Source organism: Carassius gibelio, chromosome A8 (genome assembly GCF_023724105.1).
Source record: "Carassius gibelio isolate Cgi1373 ecotype wild population from Czech Republic chromosome A8, carGib1.2-hapl.c, whole genome shotgun sequence".
NCBI classification, from domain to species: Eukaryota; Metazoa; Chordata; class Actinopteri; order Cypriniformes; family Cyprinidae; genus Carassius; species Carassius gibelio.
This window is the reverse complement of record NC_068378.1, coordinates 25,418,115-25,439,754: the sequence shown is the minus strand read 5'-3', so window position 1 is coordinate 25,439,754 and position 21,640 is coordinate 25,418,115. Positions and strand designations below refer to the sequence as shown.

The 21,640-nt window shown below is 36.4% G+C and overlaps 5 protein-coding genes across 6 annotated transcripts; 4 read left to right on the top strand and 1 right to left on the bottom strand.

Moving 5' to 3' along the window:
• Positions 1-246: 246 nt before the first annotated feature.
• ufd1l (ubiquitin recognition factor in ER associated degradation 1) lies at positions 247-3,667 on the top strand. Its single transcript, XM_052604939.1, has 12 exons — positions 247-412; positions 846-978; positions 1,109-1,141; positions 1,225-1,346; positions 1,432-1,562; positions 1,681-1,753; positions 1,834-1,902; positions 2,545-2,613; positions 2,722-2,769; positions 2,898-2,986; positions 3,073-3,154; positions 3,294-3,667. Exons 1-12 carry the CDS (start codon positions 410-412, stop codon positions 3,366-3,368), a joined length of 927 nt encoding a protein of 308 aa, XP_052460899.1. The 5' UTR covers positions 247-409; the 3' UTR covers positions 3,369-3,667.
• Positions 3,668-7,899, bottom strand: LOC128019000 (probable cytosolic iron-sulfur protein assembly protein ciao1). The gene is made up of 7 exons (XM_052604938.1): positions 7,562-7,899; positions 6,668-6,816; positions 6,462-6,573; positions 6,228-6,316; positions 5,928-6,123; positions 5,767-5,842; positions 3,668-5,364 (listed from the first exon to the last, which is right to left on the bottom strand). Exons 1-7 carry the CDS (start codon positions 7,698-7,700, stop codon positions 5,130-5,132), a joined length of 996 nt encoding a protein of 331 aa, XP_052460898.1. The 5' UTR covers positions 7,701-7,899; the 3' UTR covers positions 3,668-5,129.
• A 566-nt stretch (positions 7,900-8,465) lies between these two features.
• On the top strand, positions 8,466-13,109 carry tmem127 (transmembrane protein 127). The gene is made up of 4 exons (XM_052604943.1): positions 8,466-8,747; positions 9,540-9,876; positions 10,273-10,437; positions 11,645-13,109. Exons 2-4 carry the CDS (start codon positions 9,633-9,635, stop codon positions 11,953-11,955), a joined length of 720 nt encoding a protein of 239 aa, XP_052460903.1. The 5' UTR covers positions 8,466-8,747; positions 9,540-9,632; the 3' UTR covers positions 11,956-13,109.
• Positions 13,110-13,171: 62 nt separating this feature from the next.
• Positions 13,172-17,418, top strand: LOC128019002 (coiled-coil domain-containing protein 74A). 2 transcript variants are annotated; one of them, XR_008185026.1, is made up of 9 exons: positions 13,172-13,387; positions 13,593-13,882; positions 14,299-14,343; positions 15,031-15,112; positions 15,209-15,371; positions 15,441-15,541; positions 16,289-16,345; positions 16,448-16,638; positions 16,749-17,418. XR_008185026.1 is itself a non-coding variant. In XM_052604940.1 (8 exons), the coding sequence occupies exons 1-8, from the start codon at positions 13,350-13,352 to the stop codon at positions 16,584-16,586; spliced, it is 915 nt and encodes a 304-aa protein (XP_052460900.1). In that variant the 5' UTR covers positions 13,198-13,349; the 3' UTR covers positions 16,587-16,694. The 2 variants fall into 2 exon arrangements, 1 of the variants encoding a protein (XP_052460900.1); XM_052604940.1 differs by lacking the exon at positions 16,749-17,418 and having other exon boundaries at positions 13,198-13,387; positions 16,448-16,694.
• Positions 17,419-18,000: 582 nt separating this feature from the next.
• On the top strand, positions 18,001-21,429 carry gatd3l (glutamine amidotransferase class 1 domain containing 3, like). Its single transcript, XM_052604941.1, has 7 exons — positions 18,001-18,206; positions 18,357-18,409; positions 19,326-19,439; positions 19,688-19,819; positions 20,344-20,436; positions 20,919-21,084; positions 21,180-21,429. Exons 1-7 carry the CDS (start codon positions 18,087-18,089, stop codon positions 21,312-21,314), a joined length of 813 nt encoding a protein of 270 aa, XP_052460901.1. The 5' UTR covers positions 18,001-18,086; the 3' UTR covers positions 21,315-21,429.
• The last annotated feature ends 211 nt before the right edge of the window (positions 21,430-21,640 follow it).

Here is a 21,640-nt window from a genome sequence, read left to right as displayed (position 1 = left end):
ACGACTTGAGAGTGACAGATGGACACAATAGCCAATGGCGTGCGAGAGCAGGAGGCTCTTCTGTCCAATCAGATACCTATACACAGAACTAGTCAAATAAACAAAATAAGGTAATAAAAAAACTAAAATCTCTTTAAAAAAGAAAAACATTTTGCAAATGTATTGAGAAGTTATCATAATTATTTTATTACATGTTAATTTAACCATTTTCATGTATAGGGCGTGCACCGACGCTTGAAAGAGAGATGTGATTTGCTACAGTTTGGTTTGACGCGTTGTTGTTTTGTTGCGTCACGTCCTACTGCTCGCACTTCGCACTGAAAGCAGAGCTGCTGCGTTTGTGTGGAGCTGTCTTCAGTATTCTCTCATCATTGCTGATATTCTGCTGTCAGGCAGATCAAGCGCTAAAATGGTGTGTAATCGATTTTAAGATACCTTTAAATCTGCCTTTTAGCCTGACGCCTTTTATCGTGATGCCTATAAGTATTCGCTAGCTAATGCTAAGCTAAAAGCAATAGAAAGCTGCACTGTCACTGTAGCAGAAATCACGAGATTGGATATTTGTTGAAATTAGATTTACATTTATTCATGAAACAGAAGTTTTTTTTTGATACATAAACATTTTAGCATAAGGAGAGAATATCATAGAAGTCTAGCAGTAAAAGTTGCAGCATTATTGCATTTGTTATTATTTGATCTTAAACTCTTGGTCTAATTATAAATGTATAATATATACAAGTGTGTGTGTGTGTGTGTGTATATATATATATATATGTATATGTATATATACACACACTCAAAGTTTGTGTTTAGTCTATTTTAACCCTCTCTCCCTCTACCATCAGTTTTCCTTCAACATGTTTGAGCCCCATGTGGGCCGGGTTTTCCAGAACCGTTTCTCCACTCAGTACCGGTGTTATTCTGTATCCATGCTGGCGGGACCCAATGACCGTTCAGATGTGGAGAAAGGAGGAAAGAGTATGTCACGGTCTATAATACTGTAAAGCTGTTTCAACACCGCAAGCAAAACTAATAGAAATACAATTTATTTAGTCGATTCTGGGTTGCATTTCACCAAACTAATGCCGATATCATTTTGTACTTTCAGTAATTATGCCCCCGTCTGCTTTGGACCAGCTAAGTAAGTTACATGCATTTAATTAAAAATGAAATTTTTTATTTCTTATCATGTCTGGTGATTATCTTATGTGGTTTGCATTTCAGGCAGACTTAACATCACATACCCCATGCTGTTCAAACTCACTAACAAGAATTCAGACAGAATGACACACTGCGGTGTTCTGGAGTTTGTGGCAGATGAAGGCATCTGTTACCTTCCTCACTGGGTAGAACACATACAGCCGATCGACTCGTACTGGATCTCGCAGGCTCTTTGCTTTTGACACATTACTGGTTTGATTTTGTCCTCAGATGATGCAGAACTTGTTGTTGGAGGAGGGTGGTTTGGTCCAGGTGGAGAGTGTGAATCTCATGGTGGCCACATACTCCAAATTCCAGCCGCAGAGTCCAGATTTCCTGGATATCACAAATCCTAAAGCTGTGTATGTTAACATACCGTGCACTTTTTACACAAAACTATTTATATATTTAACTTTGTAACAACTAATATCTAAATCTGAATGTTCTGGTTTATTAAAAATGTTCTTTCTTTTTTTTCAGACTAGAGAACGCTTTGAGGAATTTCGCCTGTTTGACCACAGGAGACGTGATCGCTATCAATTATAATGAAAAGGTGATTATATCTGTTACTCAGTGTAATGATATATGTGGTAAAAACCCTACTGCACTAAACCAGAAATTTCTGTCTTCCAGATTTATGAGTTACGTGTCATGGAAACCAAACCAGACAAGGCAGTGTCCATCATTGAGTGTGACATGAATGTAGGGATGCTTGTTTTTACACGGTTCACATAATATACGAGCACACAATAATACCTGATATGCTATATACCTGATATAAACTACTGATCAAAATGTTTGGGTCAGTAGGACTTGAAAAAAATAAGTTAATAGTTTTATTTAACAAGGATGCATTAAATTAACTAAAATTGTTATGTTAAGACATGTATTTCTATTTCATAGATTTCTATTTCAAATAAAGCTGTTCTTTTGAACTTTCCATTCATTAAAGAAAATGGATCACAGTTCCACAAAAATATGAAGTAGCTCAACTGTTTTTGATAATAAAAAGTGTTTCTCGAGCAGCAAATCAACATATTAGAATGATTTCTGAAGATCACGTGACACAGAAGACTGGAGGAATGATGCTGAAAATTCTGCTTTGACTTCACAGAAATAAATTGCATTTTAAAATATATTTAGAAAACAGTTATTTCCAAATTTAATAATATTTCAGCTTACTGAATTTACTGTGTTTTTTATCAAATGAATGCAGCCCTGGTGAGCAGATGACTTAAATAAACAAACCAACAAAACAATCTTACTGACCCAAGCTTTTGAATGGTGCTCTACACTTACTGAATACATCAGTGTATCTCTAATTCCACAATGTTTGTCTTTCAGGTGGACTTTGATGCTCCTCTTGGATACAAAGAACCAGAGAGATACATGCAGCGTCCTGAAGAACCAACAGTATGTTCTGACAAACAGAAATCCTTTACATCACACTACAGCACAATATTATGATTCTAATTCACATGCATGTTATTTTTAATGCTCGCGTTTACCATTCTGCGTTAGGAAGAGGATACGGATCCAAGTAACTATGAGATGGACATGGGTTTCAGAGTAAGTCAAACAATGATTTTAATTACTCCAGTCTCATGCATGTTCATATATGTTATGAAATAAAATGTTACCTTGATAGAATTAAGACTTGTTCACTTTGAATAATATCTTGGTGTTTTCCTCCACAGGCCTTTACCGGTTCTGGGAATCGTCTAGATGGGAAGAAGAAAGGCATTGAGCCGAGTCCAGCACCCCTCGATCCCAGTGACATCAAACGGTACCCACCCGCCATCTCTCATTCTCATCATCTAAGCTGAACTTTCATTTAATTGCTATTTTTCTTTTCATATATATTTTATACAGAGGAATTCCTAACTATGATTTTAAAATCGGGAGGATCACCTTCATCCGTAACTCCAGACAACAGCCCCGAAAAACTGAACCAGTAAGTGGATCAAATAATATTTAGTATTTAAACAAATCAACATTTCTACATTCACAAATTAAGTAAATTGTCACTGCTATACAAGGAGTAGAGGTTTTGCAAATCTCTTCTGATTTTAATCATGTTTTCTTGTCTCCAGGATGATGCAGCCAGTAACTTCATTGCTTTTTCTGGGGAAGGACAGTCCCTTCGCAAGAAAGACCGAAAACCCTGATTACACACATACTATCGGCCTGGACACAGAAACTCAACTACTATTTGATTATCTGTGCTCTTTTTGAAATACCATACTCTCAACATAGACAGTTATTTGATGACACACATCTGGATTTCCATTAGGACCTGACTGATGTTTCTCTGCACATAACAAATGATGTTTTACAAATTGTTTGGTGTACTGAATCCCCTCTTTTTTCATATATTAGAAAACACAAAACAGTGACCAAACACTTGTTCAGTAACATTTAAATGCATAATACTTTGAATTATTTAAATAAATAGATCTCCCTGCAATTCATAAGACTTGTTCTTTATTTACTCCAGGATGAGTTTTTATCATGCACCTTCTGCTTCATACTTCGAGCAATGTATTTTTGTAAGAGTTTTATGAAACGTGACATCATTAGTTCATATGACTTAATAGAATAGTTCACCCAAAAATGAAAATTTGCTCAATTTACAACCTCAAGCCATCCCAGATGTAGTTTGTTTCTTCATTCACGGGAACAGATTTGGAGAAATGTAGTATTCCATCACTTGCTCACCAGTGGATGGGTGCCGTTAGAACGAGAAACATCACTAATCCTCACCACTCGAGTCTATCAGTTAATACCTGTGAAAAGAAGCATTTTAAATGGGAAAGACATTGTCATATAGATTAGTAGTGGATTATTGTGATGTTTTTATCAGCTGTTTGGACTCTTATTCTGATGGCACCCATTCACTGCAGAGGATACATTGGTGAGCAAGTCATGCTACATTTCTCTAAATCTGATCTGGTGAAGAAACAAACTCATTTACATCTTGGATGGCCTAAGAATGAGTCGATTCATATTGGGTGAACTAATCCGTTTGCAATCAACACCGTTTAAGTGAAAGCATAACCACAAGACATTTTTAAACGCCAGCTCGTGATACAATTGCTAAAATATACAATATTTTGTCAGTAACTCAGAAGTAGAAATTACACTGCGAAAAGGATATTTTACAGCTCAAACTAATTTTTGGAAAGAAAAGCACTTAAAAACTGGCATATTTACATTTGAAGCTTCACAAATTCCCCATAAACATCTATTATGATTTTATCATGGTGTGTTTTAACTTGTTTACATCTTAGTCGGGTTAGACACCATATTTCATTGAAAATCATTGAAAATGAGGCTGTGAAAGACAGACTTAGTCTTTACAATGTCACGCAATACATGACGGTCCTAGAGCTTTTGCTTACTGAAAATATTTTTTTTCCAAAATCAGCATGTTGTTAAAGAACAGTTCAATCCACTGAAAACACTGTACTTCAGTTTAACCCCTCACAGCCTCACTTTCTTTCCCCTAAAAATAAATAAAATAAACATTAACCCTGACTAAGATCTATTAAAAGTGGAACATCACTTTAACACAACTATTAAAGATGAATGTAAGAATTTAATACAATCTAAACTGATGGTTCTGGGACATGATAAAAAGAAAAATTTGGATGTTTTATCTTGAGCATAAAGAAGCTTTATTTAATTAAAGCACTGAAGGTAATTTAAGCCACAGATAATGCTAAAATAAATCCATACTGTTAAAAGAAATTCTGATAAATTACAACTGACCCATCAAAAACACTAGCAGAGAATGAGACGAGTTAAAAAGTGTATTGTCTTTCGATCCATTCCTACCAACAGACTCAGAATAAGAACAGCTACTGTTCCCCATTATGAGCCAGGAGACAACTTCAGCGCTCTTGTTTGATCGAGTGTCATTCTCCAGCTCAGGAATCAGAGCTGTACTTCCAGATGGCAAACTCTCCGTTGTCACTGCAGGTGGCCAGAAGCCCCGCCTCCTTCGGGTTCCAGGACACGCAGTTGACGTCCTGACTGTGGGCTTTGGGCACATGGGCTGACATGAAGAAGACGGGCTGCTCTGGGTCAGCGGTGGGGTCTTCTTTGAATACTCGGACTCCGTCATCGCCACATGCTGTGGCCAAAGCACCGGTCAGACGACACCTAACATGAGAGAACGTCAAAATGAAGAAAAATGAGTGTAGTGCCATTTTGGCAAATCTGAGCTGTGACTTTGGCTGTACACAGATGACAGACGCTCTTCTGTGTCAGCCGTGCTGCGCCGATGCTTTCAAAACCAAAGCATAAATGCACGTAAAAAACCTATCCCTGTGGTGTGGCTGATACAGAAGAGCGTACGCCATAGGCTCATTTTCCACAGTAAGCATCTCGCTTAATAATGACCAAAGGGTTAAATAGCTAAAAATGCTACTCCCAGACCTGAAGATCGGCTGAATGGATTTAAAAACGGTAAAACTCAACACTTTAACTCTAGGAGAGTTGGAAAATTAGCCTATTTTCAAAAATAGTAGAGTGTTTCTTTAAAGTTAACACAGTGCATCTTACCATGCAACATCATATATTGTTCTTCCATGGAATCCAGACAAGGTACAGAGACACTTCCAGGACTCAACCGATGAACCTGCGACAAAATCCCCATCACAGCTGAGCCAAGAATTACACACTTAAATAGCAATATGGAGTAAAATCCTAACACTCTCTCTTACCATCTCCAGCCGTCGACTGCTTCCAGATCTTCACGGTACGATCATCGCTACAAGACGCCAATCTCTGTCCCTCAGGGTCAAAGGCCAGACTCCAAACCGTGGATTCGTGACCCTCTAAGGTGGCTCTACATTCCCAGTCATCATCCTCCTCTTTATAAATACACACTTTGTTGTCATAACTGGCTGAAGCGAGAAGCTGCAAAACAACATCAGTTTCACCTTTAGAAAAACGGCTGGTCTTTATGTGTGTGAAAATGTTAAGAATGAGAGTTTCGGATAAGACGTTTGTGGATTTTATACCTCCTGCGTTGGGTGCCAAACGACATGTTTCACGTCCTGCGTGTGTGAATTCACAACACTTACACACTCATAATCATCCTCCTCGTCCACTAGAAGGAAAATAAAGAGTTTAACACAAATGATTGTAATCTTAATAATAACTATAAGTCAAGACACTACAGGAAGCTTTTGTCATTCTAAATGATAAAAAGGTTTGTATTTTTGCTATAGAGACACTATTCATTCCTGACACACCTTCCCAGATCCAAACACTTTTGTCTCTGCTGCAGGTGGCTAGTAAGCTTCCAGACGGAGCCCAGGCCACACACTTGACCTCATTCTCATGACCTTCTAACACTGTCAGGGACTGTAAACACACACATGACGGGCATGTCAGTCAGACAAGATGTTAATGATGTCACATCCTAGATTTTTAAAAGGGTCTGAAACTATGATGTTACCTCAAAATCATCATTCGTCTTCTTCCAGATGCATGTTGTGGCATCAAAGCTGGCTGATGCCAGATATTTCCCGCAGGGAGACCAGGCCACCTTTCTGACCGTACGCTGGTGTCCATCGGCCAGGACACACTTACACTCCCAACTGTCCCCTGAGAATAAACATCAGACACGTAAGACACAAACAAGAAAAATTAAATAAGAGTTTGGAATAATTAAAAAAAATTTTTTGTTTTTGTTTTGAAAGAAGAAAGATGTTCACCAAGACTATATTTATTCAATACAGTAAAAACAGGAACACTGTAAAATATTGTCATAATTTAAAACAACCGTTTTCTATATGAATATATTTTAAAATTACATTTTGTTCATGTGATGTCAAAGTTAAATTTTCAGCATCATTTCTCCAGTCTACGTGTCTGGAAAATTCAGCTTTGTTGTCATGTTAATAAATTAAATAAAAAAAGTATATATATATATATATATATATATATATATATATATATATATATATATATATATATATATATATATATATATATGAGAGAGAGAGAGAGAGAGAGAGCAATTATTTTATACTGTAATAATATTTAAGAATATTTTGGTGTGACTTTTGATCATATAAATACGCTTTAGGTGAGACATCGATCATATAACAATTATATATATATATAGAACTTATTTTATACTGTAATAATATTTAAGAATATTTTGGTGTAACTTTTGATCATATAAATACGCTTTTGGTGTGACATCAATCAAAAACATTAAGAAAAATCTAAAAATTGTAAAATAGTATAAGCAGTGCGTAGGGTGTTGTTGCGTAGCCTGTATTATTTGCTTTTTGTCCATCACTGTACATATTAACTTAATATTGATAGACGTTCTATTCTTTACCTTCTTTACCCCAAATTCTGATCGCGCGGTCCCCGCCGCAGGACGCGAGCAGACTACCCGACGGGCTCCACGCAACGCACCAGCAACGCGCGTCTGGGTGCGCGCTCACCCTCTGCAGCAGCTCCAGCGCGCCCTTCATTTCAGACACCTTTTCTTCTTCTTCTTTGGTGTTTATTGGCGTTTGGCAACCTATTTCAGACACCTGTATGATATTTGTGATTATATGATATGTCAATCCTCCACCGTCAGCTACACAGTTCTCTTTCAAATGTCAGCCCTTTAAGACCGTAGACAGTAAAAGACTTGTGTGTTTATCAGCAGCTTTTCACTTCCTGCTTTCTGTGTCAGCGTTTTCCTGTTGACACAAAAGCGCGGCAACAGCGCCACCATCAGGAGGAATGCAGCGAAAGTGTTAAAATTGAAACTGAAAAAGCTAATAATAATAAACTCGTTTTAAAATATTGTCAATCAAAATAAAAAAGGATAATTAATATTTCTATTTGTTTAGCTGCATTTCACGTGACCATTAACCGACGTCACAGACCTGTGAACATGCAAATGTGATCCTTAATTAGCGGTAGGCTATTTTAAAAAGGACCATTTCAAAAATGAAAAAGAGGAATTGAGGAGAATCATGAGTAGAATTATGAATTATGAGTAATCTTTTGCTATTATGTGAATAATATGTAATCAATAAAAAAGTACTGTAGTCTGATTACGATTATTTTAAAATGTAATTTAATCTAATTACAAGTACTTAATTTTTGTAATTTGATTACGTAATACAGATTACATGTAATCAGTTACTAGTTTCGATTCTTCACATTAAACGTCATGCATGTGCCCGAGAACTGACGTCAGCTGAAGCACACGTCTGATTGGTTCAAACGCAAGACGAAGAGGAAACGGAAGTCCGAGGAGAGGCTCTCTCCGTCTGATGGAGGAAGTGGACGGACTATTGTTTACGTTTTTTACCCGAAACCAACAATAAAACACCCGAAAATGACACCGATATAGCGGAGCCCAGAGGGAATCTGACACTGAACACAGTATATGTTTGTTTTACTAAGTTGTTTTATATCTCGGTGGGATCTGAGAAGGTTTTAAAGGGTTTTCTGTGTGTTGTGAAGGCCAATGATCAAATTTGATTAAAAACTGACTGAGGAGCTTCAGTTTCAGCAAACAGGTAAATATACCGTTTAAATAAAACATATATAATACTATTAATCTTTTGTTATACAACTGTAAGATTGAATTTTTTTATTATTCTGTTTATTCTGACCAGTAATTAATCATTTATAATTAGTTTACAACATAATAATGATTAAAAGTTATCATACTTGCTACTAATACATACTACAAATGTCTTCTTTCTGTTCTAGTCAGTTTTTAGTTATTTCCATGAATTAACCTGTTAACTGTCACTCACATTTTTGAACATAGACTTGAAAGTGCATAAACCAAACCTAAATGTTTATAATTCATGACTGAAAACATTTTGTAACATGATTTTGATGCACCTTTTTCATGGTAATGCAATGTTTGATTTTAAAATGGGTTTCAAAGGTTGAATTTTGAGAGTTTATGTTTTCAAGTGATATATCATTTCTGATGATTTCTAAAGTGTGATAGAGAAAAAGGCAACAAAGAAGACTTTTTTTGACAAAGGTCAGAACTCCTGTTATGATGTTGGTTTTTGAGGTGCACTCTTGCCATAAATTAATCTATTACTTTTCCTACATAATTTTTAACAAAAAAGGATTGGTAAAATATCTATTTAGGAGTCTTAGACCTTTCCAACGATATATAGTTTGTTATGATTAGATTAGGATTTAATTGTAATATAGTGAAGTAAACGTAGGCATCCTGTATTCGGGACGGGGTGACAGTTAACAGGTTTTAAAACACTCTTAGTCTCAAGTTTGGCTCCAGATTACTGTAACATGATTTTTGTTTTGATTTTCTTTTTTGTCTGTAGTGCCCGGCGGAGGTCAAGAAACCCGAGATCTGTCCACACTCACTCCAGTATATTTGAGTTTTATTTTTTTAATCCAGGCTTTTCAAAGGGTTTATGAGCATGTACGCACCCCCGGGAACAGCTGCGCCAGGAAACCGGAGGAGGAGAGCTGGAACAGCTCTACCTAAACATCCAGAGCGGAGTTTAGCCTCGGCGCTGCCCGGGGCGCTTTCAATCACTGCACTCTGTACGGCCCTGGCAGAACCAGCCTGGCTCCGTGTCCATGGTGGAAACTGTCCCAGACAAGAGCTCGGTGTCGCAGATGTCCTGGGATATGTAGATGACAAACTCATCAAGGGTTGGTATCAGAAAAAAACTTAGATACACTACCTTACATTTTCGAAAAAGTCTCTTCTGCTCACCAAGGCGTCATTTATTTGATCAAAAATAATTGTGAAATATTACTACAGTGTAAACCACTGTATGGATTTAAATTGTAGTTTCTTGCTGTGATCATTAAAACAGTCTTCAGTGTCACATGATCCTTCAGAAATCATTCTGAAATTCAGATTTTCTGCTCAAGAAACTTATTATCATTATCAGTAATGCTGGAAACAGCAATTTTTGCGTATTTTTGTGGAAACCGCAATCCAACTTTTGAAGGGAAGTGTGCACTGATTACATTTTGAAGGCAAAAATTGAGTTCTTGTACTTGCAATTTTAATGATCAACTGTTTTGTTCATTCTCTCTCAGATTACTGTATCAACTCTCAGTCCATCCTGCTCATGCGGGTCATTGCTGCTTTCTGTTTCTTGGGCATTTTGTGCAGCCTCACGGCCTTTCTGTTGGATGTCTTTGGACCCAAACATCCAGCCCTCAAGATCACACGCAGATACGCTTTCGCTCACATCCTCACAGGTACGAATTCATGACGGATTTAGGTCTTAGTATGAATATAGTTATTTTTTGTAGTATTACATGTATAGTTTATTCAAAAATGAAAATGCTGTCATCATTTACTCACCCTTAATGTAGTTCCAAAACTGTTAGACTATTGTTAATAAATCCTGAGGGGTTTCTGTTCCTCCATTGAAAGTCCCTGACACCAAAAAAGGAATCATAAATGCATCCATAATGTATTGAGTGGTTTAATACAAGTCTTGTGGAGAGATACAGTTACTTTATGTGATAAACGGATTCAATTTTGGAATTAATAATTGGACTGAAACTTGCTGACTTTGCTCACACAGGGTATAACAACTTTATAATTTATTAGGATTCCCCCCAATCTTGTGACACTTGTGGTGTTCCCGATCATCAAAATTGAAGAGCCTACAAAAAATGGCATATAAATCTCTCATAATGCTATATAATAACTAAATCTCTTTTTGTCAGCTTGTTTTCTTTGAATTACTTTAAATGATTAATATGTTTTATATTTCTTTTTGAAACTGTTTAATCATAGGCCTCATTGTTCTGAGCACATGGACCTCAGTTTTTGAGTGAACATTACAAAAGTTATGCATGAATAATGCTTTTTCACTCAAATTCTGAGCTGTATGCTCAGTTCAGTGAGACCTACTGTACAACCAATCAGTTCTCATAAGAGATTTAAAAAGAATTCTAATTCAGAATCAGAAAGAGCTTTATTGCCAAGTATGCTTGCGCGTACAAGGAATTTGTTTTAGTGTCATAAGCTTCCAGTGCACGGAAAAAATAACACACAGACAAAAAAAAAAAAAAGGCTTATAAATAATTTGTATAAATTGTTGTGCTATAGATGATAATGGAATAGAATAGAGTGAGATGCAGGGATGTACTAGGATGGAGGGATAACAAATAAATATAAGGATATTACACATTTTTAATAAAATAAATATAAGGATATTGCACGTTTTTATTGCCTAAGTGGGGAACATTTAACTGTTCATGAGGTTAATTGAAAGAAGACAAGCTGATATAAAGATTGAATCCAAGATCTAATGAAAACATAGCATAATGAGAGACACACAAGCAATTTTTAATGGGAACACCAAATTAGGTAAAGGATTTTCAAGGGTTAAATTACCTTTTCATTTAACTGGAGAACTGTCCCTTTATGTTGTCATGAATCTCTGTATTGCAGTGCTCCAGTGTGCTACAGTCATCGGCTTCTGCTACTGGGCTTCTGAACTGATTCTGTCCCTGCAGCAGCAGCACAAGAAATACCACGGCTCACTCATCTACGTCACTTTTGCCATCAGCTTCTACCTGGTGGCCGGTGCAGGCGGAGCCTCCATTTTAGCCACGGCGGCCAACCTGCTCCGTCATTACCCCACCGAGGAGGAGGAGCAGGCCCTGGAGCTCCTCTCAGAGATGGAGGAGAGCAGTGAAACGTACCCAGCTGACTATGACATTGCCAACCAATTCCAGCCTCCGCCGGCATATACACCCTGATATCCAGCCACTGTCGCCCCACGCATCCCCTAAGCCATCCTTTGGCCTTCATGTAGAGAAATGATGTTCAGATTTTAGGTGTGCCATCAAAAACTACTATATATTCAGTATTCCAGATCATGCCCAATGCCCAAATCCATGCACACATTTAAATGAGCGTCTTACTTTGGCAGATAGAGCTTGCGTGCATGGAATAAAACAAAGAGAATAATTATGCCATTGCTTGTAGGATTCCATTCGAATACATCTTGCAGTTGTTTGCATGTATCTGGCGATAAAACCCCACAGATTTTTGCTTTTTCGCCATGCTTTATTATTAAATAAAGACTTGAAATATGTACAGCATCTCAGCATAATGCTTGTTGAAGATGCATTTCCCAGGAGCCTCTTTGGCACACTAAACTGTGGGGAGTTCATTTTATTTTTTTCTAAAGATTTGTCTTTTTTAATTTTTTTTTGCTTCATCACAGGTTTATCACGTTTTCCATTTTAAATGTTGAGCTGCACTTTTGACTTTTTAAAATCATGCTAGGTATCAAAGTATCCTTTAATTTATTTTAATTCATCAATAGTCCGTATATGCACACTTCTGGATGTATCCCATTGCATAAAAAAAAAATGTAATCAGTTTTTGTAATGTTACTTTAACTCACAGATGGATGGAAAAATGATTTATTATCTGGAAGAAGTAGACTCTCAAAGAAACTAGAAAGCAAAAATTTTAATTACCTGTGATTTGGAGGCATTCAGGTTTGCCGACCTCACATTGTGAGTGTTTTCTATATTCATTAGATTTATTTTATTTTATTGAAATTGTGTTTGCTGTGTTTTGATAGTAATGTTGTGAGCGATCAACGAGTCTTAACATATTTGTCATGATTGTATCCACGATTCGCTCATCTAGCTTTTGCTCTGGTCTGTTTATTTTTGATAAAGTCACTGCATGACATGTGTTGCATAAATGGACTGTAATTGTTGAGATTTCACACATGCTGTTCTCTTTTACATATAGTTTTGGTTGTTTATCTAGTAATCTGGTGTTTTTTTTAATATATAGATTATTTTACATTTCCTTTCTGTGTTTCATTTGAAATACGTTTACTGACATGGAAAATAAATGAAAAAAATATATAAATAAAATAATGGAGTCCAAATATTGTGTGCGTGCGTGTTTCCTCAATGCGCGTGCACGTCGTAATCAATGCGCGCGGTAGCCATAGCAACGTTTGATTCACCCAGGAAGCGACACCGGCATTCCATCTAAAAGAAAAAAGACGATAAATGACATTCTTTTGAAGAAATGTCCGTTTAAATGTTCTCAGATTGATTAATTATTCATATAAATAGGCTTCGTTTGATCGAATGTTCAGTAAATATTGTCTGGGAAGTAATGGATGACGAAATCAGCTCGAGCATCGATTATGCAAATGAGGTATGTTGTATGTAAATAAAGCCAGAGCCGTATTATACAGCTACATTTTAGAAAATATATAGCATATGTTTTGATAAAATGAACAGTTTTCAGCGTTAAAATGTGCTTATGGATTGATCTTTGTCTCATGTAAGGTCCACATTGCGTTTATAAACAGAAAGATCCATAAAGTATTAATCTAATAATAGCCTATTCATCATCTCAGTAGCACCATGTCCTCCAGTAATCTGCCACCCCTGCGAAATCTGCCCAGCTGGACCAGGGTTCGAGATCTGGACCGTGTCAGATACCCCAGACTGCTGTCCAGTGACTGTATGGTCAGATCTCCAGCTGTGGGCTTCAAGAGCCAGAAGTCAGCTGCTGAGCCCAGGACAGATGCACCCAGCACGAGCATCACCTCCCTGGAGAAGGATGTTCTGTTCCTCCAACAACAGCATAAAGACACGCTGGAGAGACTGCACGCAGAGATTGAAGATCTGAAGCGTGTTAATAAAGGTGTGCCTCTGCTGCTGCACTGCAGTCCATCTTAAGAAACACTGGCATTTTAACAGAGAAGGTAGCTAAACTGCTTGAAATATTGAGGCCAGACGCAATGAAATACTGATAAAGGCTGTAAAACAAACTTACTTCTGTTTGATGCATGAGATCATAAGGCTGCTGATGATGTCAGTTCCTCAAACATGATGTAAGGAAGAGCGGAAACCTGATTGAGGAACAAAAAAGTTATATTAAATGTAATATCGACATGATATTTTTATTTCAATTTCAAATGCCAAATCTATTTTTTTTTTTTTTATATTTTAAAAAACAAATATATCAATTAATGAAGATGCAAATTGGCTGGCATTCTAAAGCGAACACTTAAAAGTGTTTTAAGATGCACATTTGCATATTCACTTTTTCTTTTACAGAATTACAGTATAAGCTGATTATGGAACATGAAAATTCTCCAAAAGGTAAGCTTTGGTTTAATCAAGCCTATTCTTTCAGAAATATATTCATAATATACTCATGCAATGAGGCATGAGTAATGAAGCAATGAAGTTTGCTTTAGAAAGACCCTTAAAGACCTAACTTGTTCAGAGGAAAGATCTTATTTCTTCTTGTTTTTTCTAGTTTTGTTGTTTACTGTAAACTGACACTCAGTGTAATTTTAGTACTTTTGTACTTGTTAACACTTTTAATTAGTTTTATTTTTAAATTTTTTTTATTTGAATTAAAATGTTTTAGTTATTTTGGTGTTTTGCCATTTTTATTAGTTAGGTTCTTTAATAAGATTCTTTTCAGCAGTTTTTATTAATATTTTAGTTTTTTCATTTTCATATTTAAAAATAAAAATTAAAAATCTTCATCATTTTGTTGTGTGTTTCTGCCATTTTTATTAGTTTTGAAACATACTGATATAATTTTAATTTATTTTTGTTTCAGTTTGATGTTGACTTGGCAACTAGCTGAAATTAAATATATTTAAAACATAATAAAAGAAAATCATATACATTTTATTTTGTGAAATCTGTAAATTTAATATATTTATATAAAACTATATATTTATTTCAGATAATGTTTATTTTATTTCTGCTAACAGATTGTTCTTTATAGTTCTGACTGTAGTTCTAGTAGACTCTAATGTGTGCCCCACACAGAGTGCATATGGTCCAACAGTAATTCCTCCAAATCCAGCAGTGATGGTTCAGTGGAGAAGAATTCCCAGTGTGGATTCATCAGGTGCTGAATCTCTTTAACCCTTGAGTAAGCATCTCTGATTAACTGACCTCACTTTGTCATCTAAATCACTGGTCCTTCTGCTGTGACCCGCTCCAGCTCGGAGGAGGCATGTGAGGCGGCAGGAGGAGGCGCAGTCACGTCTCTGCTGCCTCTCAGGATCACCTGCAGCCCGTCCCAGCAGCCCCGCACCCCGACGCTGAAAGAGTGTGAGCTCCTCATCCGCCAGCTCCATCACACCAACACCGCGCAGAATCAGGAGGTCAGCAGCGCGTCATCACGTCTGTCGTGATTCGTATATCCATGCTTCACACTCTTGTTCCTCACTCAGCTGCTGCGGATCAAGACGGTCCTCAGAGAAATCACCTCCAAGAACAGATCAGCTGCTGAAGCTTTCTCTCTCACAAGAGCCTCGCTCTGTGACAACAGCAGGTGCAGTTATACAGAGTGAATCTCACGAAAACGGTCATATTTTACACCACAATCTATAGAAATATATTATTAAATATAATTAAAATCCCAATAGAAATAAATTTCTTTATTTTTTATTAATATAAAATTATTTATATATATATATATATATATATATATATATATATATATATATATATATAGTAAATACTTTTATATTACTATATTATATTTATGTACATTTATCTTTAATTATATTATTTATATATGCGCATCATTTTTAATAGAATTGTAATATATTTTTTATAGTAATTAGAAGTATTTATGGGAGTATACATAATGCAGACTATGTTTTTTAATAATATTAATTACAATTATATTACAATTATCATTATCATTTTTATCATTTAAAAAATAAAGAAATAAACTTATATTTTACATTAAATGTAAACACAATATTTTTTAAACTAAAATTGTAAAGCACAAATGGAACTACATTGCATACTATAATAATAATTATTATAATAACAACACTTGAACAGAGTACAACAAAATGTAATGCTCTTAAAACAGGCTTTATTGAGTTGATACAATATAATTTCTTTTTTCTTTAGATTTTTGGGTGAAATGTGACCTGGACGTATTTTTTTTTGTGAGGTTCACCTACTTTCCCTGTTATTTAATTATAGCATAATATAATTCTATATGCCTCATCTGTAAAATGATTGGCACATTAGTTGCACATTTAAACACATGATTCTTTTTTAGGGGTGAGGTCTTCGAGCATCTTCCAAAACTACCTCTCAAACCACTCCCAAAGAAACAGTAGGCTGGCTTTTCTATCATCATCATCATCATCATCATCATCATCATCATCATCATCACAGAATACCACAGACAGTCCCTAGCTCTGATTTTTTCCCCCAGGATTCTGGATCGGTCGGGTAAAGGAGAACCTGTGCTTCTCCCAGCCATCAAGCACAGTCTCAGCAGCAGCATGTCCGAGCGGCAGAGGAGAGCGCAGGACGTGCACAGACTGCGTCTCAGGAGAGCGCTGAACTCTTAACCCTCCTCTGCAGTGCTTCTGTCATTGGGTCTTCCTGTTTGCTGATTAGAAGGTCTTACGCTTCTGTCTTTTATTCACCCTATAAAAAGCCTTAAACTTTTCATTCGGTCTGTCTATGAGCTGAAGGAAGATCAAAAATATGTATTTTTTTCTTCACCACAGAGACGCGAGGAATGAGTGAATGGCTGTTGATCACGTTTGATTCCCTAATGAACTAAATAAGACTCTTTCCAGAGAAGCAGCCAAATGTCAAAGACGAGACGAGAGCTAAGCTGGCCGTCCTTCAACAGGAAGATCTCTAGAGACAGACACAATATATATACATTCAAATCTCTTATAAAACCTGGTTTTGATGAGATACACTAAAATGTGCGTTCCCCTTGAGGTTTCAGAAAGCAATGCGGTCTAAATTCTAATTTAACTCTCTTTAAATAAATGCAACAGCAACATTTTATTATGTGTTATTATTTCTGTAGAGTTCTTGTTTCTGTTGTTAGTCCTGGACTCATGCAGGGACCTGTAAGTGTTCATTTCTTCACTAAGGCCGAGTATGTTTCCTCTGTAGTGCGCTAGTGTAATATGGCCATTGAGAAGGTCTTATAGTCTCCTGTAGGATCTCTAACTGATGAGTTCCAGCAACTGGATCCATGCCCAGGCCTTCAGCAGACACCACATAGTATTACTGTGTTTAAGAGCCTTATTAAGTAATGGGTTTTAGAGGGCACTATCTCATTCAGTTCAATTCAATCAGATGCTCAAGATGCCTCAAACAACACGTTTCTCTAATTCACTTTACACAAGAAAACATTTCAGTAACACTTTGCTTGTAAAGTTTGAAAAGATTGAAATAATTATTGTTATTGTAACTTATTGCCAAGGCACCAGTTCTTATTTTAATAAAAACTTTAAAAAGTTTGTCAGTGTGGACCCTAAATAATAATTTATATATATATTATATTATATATAATAAATTGTGAAGTTGCCTAAAATCTTATGCATTTAAATAAATAAATAATAATATTGTATATATTACTTATAAATGCATATTTTATTATTATTATAACTGTTCAAGAGTTTAGGCAACTACACAATTTATCAACATTAAATCAAGCAACTAAACAACTGTGGAACTGCAAGTGAGGCCAAAGGTCAGACGGGTCAAAGGTCAGACGGGTCAGACAAACAGACTGTTTAAAGAGGTAAATGCAGGTAAAAATGCCCGCTGCCCCAGCAAAGCATCAACGGATGGCTGTTGACCAAATGACTTAAGGTAATAAGATAATTGAGGAAGGTATTATTAGATAAGCAATGAAGAAAGGAAAAGGGTGTTCAGACAAAGTATCTTATCTTCTCAGAAGCATAGCTTACAGAGTGACGTCTCACATTCAACATTAGTATAAAAGAGCTGAGCTTCATCTGCTGCAGGATTGGGCACACTGAGTTCAGTCTGCACAGCTCTCTAGCGGTTGATCTCTGTGTTGTAAACTCAGCAGTGTGATCATGTTGGCTTCACGGGCACACCTCGCCAAGCAGGCCGCAGCCATGCTGGTGCGCCAACCCGCCTGCCTGATGCATCATGGGGGAGACTGGGGCAACTGGGGCAACACCAACGTCGCTGTGGTAAGAACATCAGATGCTCCAAACAAATAAACTGGTGCATTAAAATGAAGATGCATTCAAAAATGGAAGCATTCAGGCTTGATTTAATTGTTCGCTGAAAGATATAGTCTCTGTTTGGTTCTGAATTTGTAACTGGATTTGCTTTTGAAGGTTTTCTCAGGCTGTGGTTGGTGGGACGGAACTGACATCCATGAGGCTGCATAGTAAGTATTCACCAGTGTGCACTTCAAAAGATCATTATTTTTAGCAATTATCAATAAAATAGAAGAATCCTTAAAACAAGCTCCATTTACAATAAGGTCTTAACATAAACTAACAATGAGCAATCAATTTTACAACATTTAATAATATTAGTTACAAATATTCGTGTTAGTCCAGTGCATTAAGTTACTGTAATAATGCAGTAGTAAATGATGAGATTAACATTAACTAAGAATAATAAGTGCAATAAAAGTATGGTTAATTCTTAGTTCATGTTAACTAATGTTTACAAATGAAACCTTATTGTAGTGTTGCCACATTTACTTTCCAAGCCAGCTGTGTCAGATAAGACTGAGATTACATTTAGTTTTGGTTCCCCTTGAGAAATATATTTGTGTTAAACCAAAAAAACAAACAAAAACAAAAAACAGAATAAAAAACCCAGAATGAATCAGTCATTTTGTCATATTTCTGACTAAATCAAGAAAATACAATTTGCAAATGAGGTAAAAATAGATCTGAGATATTTTTCTTGAGAAACATCTTATGCATTGGAGAAGTAATAACTTTTGTAATCTTTTTATTTTTATTTTTTTTTGGCTGTGCAGCAGAAGGGCTCTTGCAGTAGCACCATTTAAAGCATGTCTGTCTGCTCTTATATTTTTATAATTTACAGACCTGTGTGGACAATGTATTAGATAATATACAGTCACTCTGTCATAATCACTAATAATTGACTATTTGCCAAATAATAACCTTATAAAAATAATTTTTGCCTGAAATTAATTATCTTGGTTACCTGGTTTATTTCAATGCCTGAGTTTACAAATATTTTGACGGTTAAATGCTGTAATTGACTAATCCGAAGCAAGTATCCTTGAAAATATCATTAATAAATAACGCCCTATCTCTTTGAAGCACCATGTACCATTTGAGCCGTAATGGAGCCCGTTTTCAGATCTTTGCCCCAAACCAGCAGCAAATGCACGTCATGGACCACATGAAGATGCAGCCCTCATCAAGTGACAACAGGTAGACATCATTAAAATGAAATATAACATTAAATATACGATTTACACAACCTTTCATATTCCCATTCTGCGCACTTCACTCATCTTGTGTAACTATAACAAATAAAAGTACCAAGGAAACATCATGTCATTGCTTTTTGCATGTGCTGCATGGGATTTTTTGCAAGAGCATTACATGATTGTAGTGATCGTTCCTATTAAAGTATGTTTTAAAGTACCATCTGATACCAAACAGTTCTCTCTCCACAGGAACATGATGATGGAGTCTGCAAGATTCAGCCATGGTCAGGGCACGATGCAGATGAACGATCTGTCCAAACTGGACGTCAGCAGCTTTGACGCCGTCATCTTCCCTGGAGGCCACGGGATAGTCAAGAACCTGTGAGAGAGACAGTCTTTTAGCTGATGAATGCTAATGCAAATATAAGTGTTATTGAAAAGAAAACCATGCCAACAGAAGTGCATTATCCTGACAGGCGAGATATTAATATAGACCATCAAGAGTCACTATGGAGTCCATCTAAACATACTTAAAGTTTGATGACCCTCAGATTATGTGCGGATTGGCCTTTTGACTATCAGTCACCCCAGATCTATCTCTATTCCTGGAGTGAAAATCCTCTTATCATGTTTCACTATTAGCAAACAATTGGTTAAGGCTAAGTGGGAATAAAGGATGAGACTAATCCGCGTCTGAGCCCAATCCGGTTTCAGAGAGAATAATTACACTTCAGCACCTTTAGAAGATGAAGATCTGAAGTGAGAAAGTACCAAGGTTTCAAGAAGTGTAGGGTTGATTCGGGAGAAAAAAAAATATTTTTCATTCTTCATTTCTCTTCCTCACGTCATGTTTAAATATACAATAATTATACACATTTTTTGCTTACTTTTTATTTCATGAACAGGTCCACCTTCAGCAAAGATGGGAAAGACTGCAAGCTGAATAATGACGTGGAAAGAATCATGAAGGACTTCCACCGCGCTCGCAAACCCATTGGGTATATGACTCTAAAATATTAAAACTTTGAATATAAGATCTGAATTTAATCCTGTTTTATATTACATACAATTGGGGCGATGACAACTATGTAAGACTGCACCATTTCTAGGTCACTAATCAAATTAGTGACACTGATCACTGTTGGGTATAGAGGGACAAATGTTCTTGCTTCACCTAAATTTTTATAAATCCTATAATATATATATTCTAGTAATGACAAATGCACCAAATGTCTTTTCTTGGACTAAGTTTGCGGGTATACAAAAAAAACCTATCGCTTTACCTATCATCTTCTGTAATTACAACCTTGAATTCCACTCACTTAATTGTAGGGGGCTCCAAAGTAAAAAAATATACAAGCTACACACAGTTGCTTTAAATCAGGAAAATGGAAAATAGAAGCATTTTCACTTGTAGGATTCAGTTCAATTGTTTAAATGTTTTTCAACTGACCTGAATCCTGCTGTGTCTTTGGCTCAGTCTGTCCAGCATGGCTCCTCTCTTGGCGTGCCGAGTGCTGCCCAATCTGGAAGTAACGATGGGTTACGAACGTGACGAGAGCAGCCGCTGGGGCCGCTGGCCCAACACCACCATGGTGCAGGCGGTCAAGAGCATGGGGGCCCGTCACAACACCCGTGAACCTTACATATCCTTTCACTTTCATTTTTTACAATTTTTTTTTACGTATTATTCATTTTTTAAGGTGTAAAACATGATTTTTCCCTTAACCGCCCATTTCACGAGGCCTATGTGGATGAGAAGAACAAGGTGATCAGCACTCCAACCTTCATGTGGGAGACTGACTATCACTACCATTACATCTTTGATGGCATCGGGAACATGGTCAAGCACGTCATGCGCATGACTGCCAAGTGATCTCCGTGAGGTGCAAGAAAGACACCAGAAAGCTTTCACACTTAACTTTAGGTTGACCCGAATCCGCTATTATGTGGACATACAGAGAGCAAATAAATAAAAGCATATAATGCAACTCCTGTGTTGTACTATGTATAATTTAGCATAGACTTTTTCTCCCACTCTACATGAATAGATGATAGTAAATAACTGAAAAGCTAACTTACGACATTTTAGTGGGACATTTTATTTCACAAACATACAAAAATGAGTGAAAACATTTATTAAAATATATGTATATATACATGAGAATATATAAAACACTATTTTTTAAACAAAACTTTAAA

Coding starts and splice junctions, on each gene's coding strand:
- gatd3l (XM_052604941.1), top strand. CDS start 18,087: ATGTTGGCTTCACGGGCACACCTCGCCAAGCAGGCCGCAGCCATGCTG. Junction 19,820..20,343: donor CACGGGATAGTCAAGAACCT/GTGAGAGAGACA, acceptor TTTCATGAACAG/GTCCACCTTCAGCAAAGATG. Junction 20,437..20,918: donor CGCGCTCGCAAACCCATTGG/GTATATGACTCT, acceptor TCTTTGGCTCAG/TCTGTCCAGCATGGCTCCTC.
- tmem127 (XM_052604943.1), top strand. CDS start 9,633: ATGAGCATGTACGCACCCCCGGGAACAGCTGCGCCAGGAAACCGGAGG. Junction 9,877..10,272: donor AGATGACAAACTCATCAAGG/GTTGGTATCAGA, acceptor ATTCTCTCTCAG/ATTACTGTATCAACTCTCAG. Junction 10,438..11,644: donor TTTCGCTCACATCCTCACAG/GTACGAATTCAT, acceptor TCTGTATTGCAG/TGCTCCAGTGTGCTACAGTC.
- ufd1l (XM_052604939.1), top strand. Junction 1,563..1,680: donor ATCACAAATCCTAAAGCTGT/GTATGTTAACAT, acceptor CTTTTTTTTCAG/ACTAGAGAACGCTTTGAGGA. Junction 1,754..1,833: donor CTATCAATTATAATGAAAAG/GTGATTATATCT, acceptor TCTGTCTTCCAG/ATTTATGAGTTACGTGTCAT.
- LOC128019002 (XM_052604940.1), top strand. CDS start 13,350: ATGACGAAATCAGCTCGAGCATCGATTATGCAAATGAG. Junction 15,542..16,288: donor TCGCTCTGTGACAACAGCAG/GTGCAGTTATAC, acceptor ATTCTTTTTTAG/GGGTGAGGTCTTCGAGCATC. Junction 16,346..16,447: donor AAACCACTCCCAAAGAAACA/GTAGGCTGGCTT, acceptor TTTTTCCCCCAG/GATTCTGGATCGGTCGGGTA.
- LOC128019000 (XM_052604938.1), bottom strand. CDS start 7,700: ATGAAGGGCGCGCTGGAGCTGCTGCAGAGGGTGAGCGCGCACCCAGAC. Junction 6,817..7,561: donor CAGAATTTGGGGTAAAGAAG/GTAAAGAATAGA, acceptor GTTTATTCTCAG/GGGACAGTTGGGAGTGTAAG. Junction 6,574..6,667: donor AGACGAATGATGATTTTGAG/GTAACATCATAG, acceptor GTGTGTTTACAG/TCCCTGACAGTGTTAGAAGG.